The sequence below is a fragment of the Octodon degus genome, unplaced genomic scaffold (genome assembly GCF_000260255.1).
Source record: "Octodon degus isolate 3935 unplaced genomic scaffold, OctDeg1.0 scaffold00113, whole genome shotgun sequence".
Classification (NCBI taxonomy): domain Eukaryota; kingdom Metazoa; phylum Chordata; class Mammalia; order Rodentia; family Octodontidae; genus Octodon; species Octodon degus.
Window position 1 is genome coordinate 5,816,772 of NW_004524689.1, and position 10,081 is coordinate 5,826,852.

General features: G+C 54.9%; 1 protein-coding gene across 1 annotated transcript in view; it reads right to left on the bottom strand.

The window, feature by feature from the left end:
• Positions 1 to 9,766, bottom strand: part of Eno1 (enolase 1) — a gene marked incomplete at its 3' end in the record, with an annotated part of 11,208 nt that extends 1,442 nt beyond the window's left edge. Inside the window, exons 1-8 of the mRNA XM_023699382.1 lie at positions 9,540 to 9,766; positions 6,957 to 7,050; positions 5,117 to 5,212; positions 4,540 to 4,598; positions 2,040 to 2,109; positions 1,161 to 1,294; positions 824 to 1,046; positions 163 to 360 (exon numbers count right to left, since the gene is read on the bottom strand). Of these exons, the coding sequence (XP_023555150.1) occupies positions 163 to 360; positions 824 to 1,046; positions 1,161 to 1,294; positions 2,040 to 2,109; positions 4,540 to 4,598; positions 5,117 to 5,212; positions 6,957 to 7,041 (865 nt within the window). The remainder of the gene's footprint in view (positions 1 to 162; positions 361 to 823; positions 1,047 to 1,160; positions 1,295 to 2,039; positions 2,110 to 4,539; positions 4,599 to 5,116; positions 5,213 to 6,956; positions 7,051 to 9,539) is intronic.
• Between the last annotated feature and the right edge of the window lie 315 nt (positions 9,767 to 10,081).

The window sequence follows — 10,081 nt, forward strand, 5'->3', positions numbered from 1 at the left end:
AAAAAAAAAAAAAAAAAAAAAAAAAAAAAAAGCAGAAGCTATGACGTAAGTGCAGCTCCTGTGCCGATTCCCAGGCCTTAATTCCTGCCCCGACATTTGCCGTGTGCCCATGGGCCTGTTATTAAAATACCCACCCGTGCCTCAGTTTCCCCTCCTGCTCACCTGGGTAGTCCTTGATGAAGGACTTGTAGAGGTCGCCCAGCTGGTCGGGTGAGATGTACCTACTGGGGTCGTCAGGAGACTTGAAGTCCAGGTCGTACTTCCCAGACCTGAAGAACTCGGATGCAGCCACGTCCATACCGATGACCACCTTGTCCGAGTAGCCCGCCTTCCCAATGGCAGTCTTCAGCAACTCCAGGGCTGGGGACACGAGGGACCGGAGTCACAGGTGGGCAAAGGGTAGCGGTCATGCAGGGACAGGAAAGGGAAGGAGCCGTAGGAGCATGGCCCCACGGGAGACTCGCAGCTACTCCTGGAAAGCGGCCTCCTCTCGGCAATCCTACCAAGTCCAGCACCCAGGGACAGCTACGAGCAGATGACACTAGCTGTCCCCAAGCCAAGTTTCAACAGAACCCAGGCTGGGAGCCAGATGGGAGCCCTGAGCAGCCAGGGCCACCTCTGGGCTGTGCCAGGAGCCAGGTGCAAAGCTGTCTCCAGTGGCAGGCATGACCTGGCCTGACCCAGAGGACAGAGGTGGCTCCTGGCCCCACCGACCCTGTCTGGGCGCTGTCTCCAATGTGGAAAGCACCCTCGGATCCTGCCTGTAGGTCTCCACCTGCCTAGGGTGACACGGTGGGCGCCCCGTGGGGAGACAGCCCTTTACCTTCCTTATTCTCCAGGATGTTGGGTGCGAAGCCACCCTCATCACCCACATTGGTGGCGTCCTTGCCGTACTTCTCCTTGATGACGTTCTTCAGGTTGTGGTAGACCTCAGCCCCGATGCGCATGGCCTCCTTGAAGCTGGCCGCGCCCACAGGCAAGATCATGAACTCCTGCATAGCCAGCTTATTGCCAGCGTGCGAGCCACCGTTGATCACGTTGAAGGCCTGGGCAGGGTAGACAGGTCACGGTGGCTCTGTGCCAGCCCTCCTCCCAAGAAGGACGGCATCCCTGCCACCTGCCCGCCACAAGTCGAGACCCCAACCCAGTCCCTCACTCACAGGCACAGGCAAGATGACCTCGGGGTTGCCTGCCAGGTCGGCGATATGGCGGTACAGGGGCACCCCCTTCTCCACGGCGCCGGCCTTGCACACTGCGAGAGACACTCCCAGGATGGCGTTCGCTCCGAACTTGGCTGCAACGCAAGGAGGTGAAGCACACATTTTAGTTTTTCCTAGGAGATCTGACCCAGGACCGCTGCAACGAACCACACCCTTGGCCCTTTCTTTTTGTGGAACCAGGGATTGAATTCAGACCTTGTTCTACTGAGCCATCTCCCCAGCCCCTCTTGGCCCTTTCTTGTTCTCATTTTGAGACAGGACCCTGGGTGGTATAGGCTGGGTGTGAACCGGAGACCTCCCTGGTGGAACCTCAAAAACCTGTAATCGCACACTTGGGAGGCTGGGGCAGGAGGATTGTCATTGAGTTCAAGGCTAGCCTGAACTATATAACAAGACCCAAGGGGCCCGGGGAGATGGCTTAGTGGAGTAAGTGCTTCCCTGGCAAGTACAAGGACCTGAGTTCAATCCCCGGTTACACACACACACACACACACACACACACACACACGACCCAAGACCCAGTCTCAAAAAAAAAAAAGGGAGAGGTGCTGGCTCAGTGGAATAAGCGCTTCCCTGGCAAGCGCAAGGACCTGAGTTCAATCCCCGGTTCCACAAAAAAAAAAAAAGGGAGAGGGGCTGGGGTGATGGCTCAGTGGAATAAGCACTTCCCTGGCAAGCACAAGAGCCTGGGTTCAATCCCCGGTTCCACAAAAAAAAAAAAAAAAAAAAAGGAAGAAGCTAGACTGTCATCCAGTTCCTTCCCAAGAGCTCTGCTGACACCCCTGGGAATCCCCACCTTCCCCCCAGCCAGCCACTCACATTTGTTTTCAGTCCCATCCATCTCGATCATCAGCTTATCAATCTTCTCCTGCTCCACGACATTCAGTTTCTGCAGGGAGAGGGGAGACTGAGGCCTGCACGACCCACCCCCATGGGTTTCACAGAACTCTGGGGCCCCAATCAATCTGCGTGCAATCTAAGCCTTACAGGCGCAGGGTGGAAGGGGCCCTGGCTGAGCTGTGGCCTGGGCTCCACCGAGCACAAGGAGAAGCTGGGGAGAACAGACTGCCTCCAACTTCTATCAGGCCTTTCAGCCACCAAAGATCCCATCCAGCCCCTCAGACTCCGAGGTCACCTCACACACCAGCTGGAGGCCATTTACGCTCTGGAGGGGCACACACACACAACGAAGCCCACTGTTCGGAGCTGGGCTGGGGCTAAGGCCACGCTCACAACCTGTCCTGACAGGATGCGTGAATTACTTTTTTGAGGCAGTCTCACTATACACAGCTCACGCTAGGCTCAGACCTGTAGGGATCCTCCTGCCTCAGGCTCTGGGCGCCACCCTTGGATTACAGATGGGCATCACTGAGTCTGGCCCTGGGTACCTGCTTTGTGCAGGGAGCCCAAAGTCATTTAGTGAACATCTGATGTGGGCCGTGGATCCAGCTTAGTGGCACAGTGTCTGCCTAGCAAGCACAAAGCCGGGCATTTGATGCCCGGTAAAAAACAAAAAAACCTGATCAAAATGGTATCTCAGTGAAGACTCTACAGTAAGAAATCGTCTTGAAAATTGGCTCAGAAAAATAAATTTTTTTAAAAAAGGAAAATGTCTCAGAGTAGTATTTTTTCACGTATCTGGTACAGGACCTCAGTACACAGCTGGGACTCACAGTGACCCCGTTCCATCCTCCCCAGCCCTGCGATCACAGGCGTGCACCACCATGCCCAGTCTCAGTGGTCTGCTCAGCATGCCCCTGGGCAGGGTCAGCGTGGCACGTGGTGCCAGGGATGGAACCCTGGTCCCTGCACTTGCCTAAGCAGGCATTTACTCTGTGCTGAGCTATCTTGTTGGCCTCAAGAGTACTATTTCTATCAAAACCCAAGCAAACTAAAAAACAATGTGAGACTCTGTAAATCTTTAATGAATGGTGATATACACATCTGTAATCCTAGCTCCTAAGAGGCAGAGGCAGGAGGGTGGGGACTGATGCCAGTCAGGGCTACACAGACTGCCTCAAAAAACAAACCACCTGATTCCATCACATTACACCAACAGTCTGGTATCTGCTGCCATTTTACACAACACTGCAGGAAGCAGCAGTTGCCTAGGCAGACAGCTCGGAGGCCACCAAGAGCCCCAGCGTCGTGTTCCCCAAGGGATGTCGTGCCTTGCAGGGGACCAAGAGACAAAGAACAAGTTATGGAACCTCTACCTCCTGGTACTAGGTGGAGAGGGACCAATTAAAGCATGTCACAGAGGCCAGCTGTGCAGAGCAGGGCTGTGAAGGCCAAGGGAAGGGCCCCTGGGACTCCTTCAGCACCTCTACTTGTACCTGCTGTTATATATGGTGCTGGGGATGCAAGTTGGGCCTCCCTGCTCTGTGACAGCCCCAACCCCAGGCCCCTGACAAAGAATTTTTCTGGAAAGTTGGGCTCTTGTGATATCCCCCAGGCTAGTGTAAAGTCCTGGGCTTGAGCCACCGCCACTGTGCCTGAATACAGGGATGTGCCAGTGGACAAGAGTTTTACTGTTGGAAATGAGCCAGCGAAAGTACATGAAAAACTTCCACAGTGAGTGGCCAACACATAGCTTCTCCGCCCCGAAAGACTCACTCTTCACATCTGGCCCTTCATTCCCTAACAGGCTTTGGCACAGTAGTGCACAACTGTCATTTTAGTTCTGAGGCTGAGACAGGAGGATTGCCTTACACTCAAGGCCAGCCTGGGCTACATGGTGAGATCCTGTCTCAAAAAAACCCAGTCCCTCTTCAGAGAAGATCACTACAGGGGAACAAAAGCTAAGGGCAGGACAGCTGCATTCCAGGTTAGAGGTGGGCACACAGGTGGGGTTATGTCATGCTCGATGTCCCCATGCCCATGCCACACGCAGGGATCCCCAGCTTCTGCAGCTCTCAGAATGAACTCCTCTGTGAACAGGAGGGGCCCTGGCCTGGGACTGACTTTGGTGGCACTGATGGGTGTTAGTGACCGGGAGGCAGGTCCTACCTTGCTAACCAGGGCAGGTGCAATAGTTTTATTGATGTGCTCAACAGCCTTTGACACACCTAGAAGGAACAATTGATCAATTACTGACATCAGTTAAGAACTTCAGGCTTGAGCAGCGCAGCTAGAGAACCACCTAGGGTGGAGCCCCGGGGCCTCTGCCTGCACCCTTCCCGCGCCCCAGAAGTGGATTTCAGCCCAGTCTGAGCGCTTGCTTCTCGGACCACGCAGGTTAGAGCCGCACAGGAGCCATCTTTACACATTCCAGGTGGTTAGTGTCATGTCATGCACCTGGCCGTGGCTGGCGCGTTACCTGAGTACACAGGGCTGGTGCCAGGAACTCATTGACATACTTAATGGGTCTGGAGACGCCTGCCCCACCAGGACAGAGGAGAGATAAACTCAGAAAGGCAGAGGGGACAGTGAGGAAATGAGGGGACAGTGAGGAAATGTGAGACTCGGCGGTGCTGGGGGGCCCTCCTCAAACCCTCCACATCCCCGCAGTGACGTTCGAACAGGCATCCTGCGCGCTGAGGCCTTTGCAGACCTGTGCTGCTGTCCTGACCCTGCGGAGACGGCGCCCTGGGACAGGGTCTCACCCATGTGCTCTGCTGCGACCTGGCCAGCAGATGCGGTCTACAAGGACCTGGCAGCACAGGGCTGAGCCAGATGCCCGTGGCTCAGTCAACAAACCCAAACCATTGCTGGCTCTCAGCAGCCCCGCCCTCTGTGCAGAAATGGGCCCCATCCTAAGTGGCAGGTTTTTCTTGCCTCAAAGTAGGCAAAAGAAATCAAACATGTGGAATGAAGACATCATTGTCCCCAAAGCTGCTGTGTGGTCACCGTTGCCATCGTGAGTGCAAAGCTGCCCAGGACAGTCCCAGCCTCACCCTTGCCCAGGTAGCGGGTCTTGTCATTGTCACGTAGCTCTAGGGCCTCGTAGATGCCAGTGGAGGCCCCACTGGGCACAGCAGCTCGGAAGAGACCTGCAGTGTGGGAGAGAAATGGCAGCTGAGAAAGGCCGCTCGCGCCCACTCACAGACAGCAGCTGTCACCAAAGATGCTGTCACTGCCTTCTACCAACTGGGAAGTTCTAGTGGTCCTCTCTTCTTGCCCTTCGGGTTTTATGATTCTGCAGTGCAGACTCTGCCGTGACAGATGGAAGCCTGTAGTTTAATGAAAATGACCCCGAGCAGAGCTTTAGAACTTCCATATGCCCACGGGCCAGCTGGAGAGCTTGCTAAACTGCACAATTTAGTCAGGCACCACAGTGCAGGCCTGCACTCAGGAGGCCGAGGCAGGAGGGTCACAAGAGTTCAAGGCCAGCCTGGGTAATGTAGCCAAACATCTCTCAACAAATGAAGGGCCGGGGAGATGGCTCAGTGGAATAAGCGCTTGCCTGACAAGTGCAAGGGCCTGAGTTCAATCCCTGGTTCAAACAAATGAAATAAAGATCAAGCAGGTCCTGCAGGTGAGGGGCGCTCATAGCTTCCCAGGAACCCTGGGAATTCAGTATGAAGCGTGCGCCCAGGAGAAGCCCCACTCCCTGCGGCAGGCAAAAGGAAAGGGCTGGGCCCTGTCGGGGCTGTGAGTCTACAGTGACTCAGCTCTGACTGGCAGGTCCTGGTGAGCCTTGGGGTCTGGATGCCTGCCAACTGCACCCACCGAGTCTACTTATGAAACAGCTGGATTTTCTTAGAGGATTTTTTTTTTGAGGTTCTCAAGTTGCCTTGGCTGGCCTGAAAATTGCAATCTTCCTCTCAGCTTCCCAGGTCATGTGCAACAGCGCCTAGGCTTTCAGTAAAGGCTTGGAGGAAGGCGCATCCCAAGGGGTTTTACGTGGGAAACTTCCTAGGAGACACGGCCAGATAGAAACGAGTGCCTCTGGGCTGCTCCACAGATCCGCAGACCACATGCCAACGCTGAAATCACACAGGCCTGGGCGCCCCTCTAGCTGCTCTACTTACGGAGGGGAAGAGCTTGCCCTGCCACGGGGCATCTGCTTATTTGGTCACATCAAGCTGTGTAGCCAGCAAGGCACGATGGGTCCTTTTAGGGACAGGTTCAAGGTGTCATTTTACCATCCTGACAGTGACCTGGAAGCCACCCTACATTCTCACAGAAGTCTGAGGGCTGGGGAGATAGCTCAGTGGCTTAAGCACTTGCCTGGCAAACACAAGGGCCTGAGTTCAATCCCTGGTACCACAAATAAATAAATAAAAGCTAACAGTTCTAACGGAAGGCCGAGGAGAAGCCTTTGGGACAGCCACCCCTCCCTCCCCTGGATAACAACTTATCAGCAAGTGTTGCAGAAATACTTTTCCTTGCCCAAGGCATTGCAATTGTTTGTTTATTTATTTATTTGTGTGTGTGTGTGTGTGTGTGTGTGTGTGTGGCCAGCTCAGCCCACCAGGGGGCGGGGCTGGCTGGCATGTGGTGCTGGGGGATTGAACTGCAGTCCCTGTGCTTTGCTAAGCTTGTTCTAAGTAGGTGCTTTAGACCACTGAGCCATCTCACCAGCCCGGGCATTGCAATTGTAAGACCACTTATTTGTAAGCTCATGGACTGACTTTTGAGACAGGATCTGGCTATGTAGTCCAGGCTAGTCTTGAACTCTTGAGTGCTGGGATTGCTGGCGCAGCCTGAGTGCTACGGCATCTGGCTCAGAAGGCCCGTTGTTAAATGGAGTGGGGCAGAAGGAACTGTGGGCCCTGGGAAGGTGGCACGTACCTTTGGAGGTGTAGAGGTCAACTTCCACAGTGGGGTTCCCACGAGAGTCAAAGATCTCTCGGGCATGCATCTTGAGAATCGACATGTTGGATTTCTGCGGGGAAACAGTTTCATTATGCACATGAAAGTGGACACACAATCATTCTAGGCGTCCGGGGCCCCCACTGGATACAGGAAGCCTTCATAGTGCTAGACAGCAGGGGACTTGGTCCCTTAAAGAAAGAAAAAAAAGAGGCCAGAGGGCCTGGGGGAGCAGCTCAGAGGCAAAGGGGCAAAGCCCACGCTGCCCATGGTTCACTCCCCAGCACCAAGAGAAAAAAATAAGCAAAATAAAAACACCCAAAGCCAGTCAGATAGCTCAGTGGACTAAAGCGCCTGCTTAGGCAGACAGCACCAGGCCTTCAATCCCTGGTGGGCCAGGCCGGCACTCTCGCCTCACCCCTGAGATGGTGACTCAGACTGCGTGTGGTGGCCCCCGCCTGTAATCTCAGATTGGGAGGCTGAAAACAGGAGAATCACTTCATCTGATCGTACTGAGACCCTGTACCAAACACACAAACGAAACAAAAACCACTCAGCCCTGGAAGGCCTCACCCTAAACACCCAGGCCTAGTTCTACACAGCCATTCCTGAACCGTGAACCAGGAAGAAACTGACTCGGTGGGAAAGATGGGTCACTGTCACCCATTAACAAGCAGGCTTGGCACATGGGCTGAGAGGGACCAAGGACAAACAGTAAAGGCAGCCAGGATGTGAAGGTCACAGAAAAACCATGTAGGACAAAGTCAAAAAGGGAGAAGCCACGACAAAAACCTGGCTTTTGCATGACAGCAGTTAAAACGTCTGGGGCATAATTCATCACAGGAAATTTGTAGTAGTATAGTGGGCTGGATTGACAGATTTGATAGTTAGAAATCTGAAACTAACGGTCAGATTAGGTTTTTAGATTATTTTGCTAACTGTAATAAAGTCCCTGGTCTGTAGTCATTGCTACAGCATTTTTTTTTTGGGGGGGGGGTCTTTCAAATTCCACAGTATCTGGGTTGATAGCAAAATGTGAGACATTCCAAATATTTTGGAGGGAGGGCAGTTGGATGTGGTAGCTCTCTTCTGTAACCCCAGAATTTGGATGAGGCAGCAGGACCCCATGAGTCTGATACCTGCCTACAGCGAACAGAAAGATCCTGTCTTGGAAAAAAGAAAAGCCAGGTGTGGTGGTGCATGCCTATAATCCCAGCACTGGGCAGGCTGAGGCAGGAAGATCATTGGAGTCTGGTTCAGACCAGCCTGGGCGAGGCTGGGTGAGCTCAAGGACAGGATGAACTGCATAGTGAGACCCTGTCTCAAAGAAAAAGAAAAAAAAGAAAAGAAAAAAAAAAAAAATGCAGGTAGAAAAAAACCCACAAAAAACATTTGCAGTAACAAAGAGGAAATAAAAAGTCCTCAAAGAAAGCCCCTTTTCTTTTGTCTTTCCTCCTCTTTGGGCTCCCAAAATAAAGCAATCCATGAAGCTGTAGAAATAAAGTGGATGAGAGGGCCGAATTGGTGTTCAGGAGCCATTGTCCTGCCGGCTGAGCTCCCGGGCACCTCCTCTGGAATGTTCTGAGGCGGGAAGTGGCACCATTTTGTTTTAAAGTTTCAAAACCACTTCTGTGGTTTTATTGTCTGTGTAACAAGAGACTACTGTTCATCCAACAAGAAGGTATCTAGTTTTTATCTACCGTGTTCCAAAAGGAAAATTTATTCATAAAGACACTCTTGAGTTTTAAAATTCTAGTGGAGTTTTCCAAAATTGGTTTTTGGCAAGTGGCCCACGTGGGCATCCCTCCCACCCCAGGTCCCTCCTCCATCTCCCCGATTCTCCGGCCACACGGATTGACTCCAAGGCATTTAGCAACAAGTCTTTCTCTCAGATCCACGACCTTTCTCGTTTCATTTTACGGAGAAAAGCTGAAATGACCATTTTGATGTAAAAATAAAATGTGACTTATCTTTAAATCAAATCGGAAACCTGTGCTCCAAAGTCATTCAAGTTCAGGGAGGGTAGGCCGGGGAGAGGCCTGGCTGAACCCGGACCAGGGGTACACCACGTGGACCCCGAAGGCCAAGCCACGGCGCCTGTGGCCAGCCAGGGAGCCCCGAATTCCCAACGCGCTCGCTAACGCTCCAGCGGCTGCGCTCGATGCCACCATCCCACCCATCCCGTAGCGGACTAGGACTGAAGGCTGCGCCTGGAGGCTGGGGCGGAGGCTGGGGCGGAGGCTGCGGCGGGGAGGAGGGCTGAGGCTTGCCGGGCACCACGGAGGTTGATCTCTGTACCCCAGGCCGCGCGGACAGCTCAACAGGGCCGCTGCCGCGCGTGGAGGGCACGTGCCGCCCTAGACCTTCTGCAGCTCGCGGGACGCACGTGGGTCTGTGTCCAGTTCCCGGGGGGATCCCACGCGGATCGGCACTTGCCCCCCCAAAGCACGTCGAGCCCCACAAGTGTGCCCGCCTCTTCACCCCGGGTATCCCCGATTCTGCCCAAGAAGGGCGGCTCGCACGCGCCCAGGTCCCCGCGCCGTACCGAGAAGGAACCCCTACCTGGCTACCGGATCTCGTCGCCCAGGAAGAAAAATGAGGGTGCTACACACACCGAGATGCGCGTTGAAGTGGCGAGGTGCTCTGCGCGCCGCCCGCCGGACTTCCTGCCCAGCTCTTAAGGCCCCACCCAGTGCCCGCCTCCGGCGCCCGCCCACTTCGCCTTGGCCTCGCTATTGGCCAGGCGAGCTGTCACTCAGAACCTCCTCGGGAAGGGGCAGGGCTGCAGCCACGGCTCAGGCCTGAGAAGGGCGGGGGTGATGGCGCGGGGGTCGCGGGGGCGCGGGGCCTTGGGGCGGGCTGGCGGGCGGGCCTGGCGGGGGGTCCGTGGGTCCCCTGCTGCTGTGTCCGGGGGCTGGCGAACTCTCAGATCGGGATTTCAGCCGAGCGGGAGCTGCAGAGCCGGGGACGGGCAGAGGCGTGGCGGGGCGGCGGGCATGAGGGCTCGGGGCCTCGTCACGTACTCCGAGTCCCGCACGCACCCGGCGGCGCTGCACGTCCGGCCACGACCTTGGGGCCGACCTTCGGGCGCCGCCCTCCGGCCG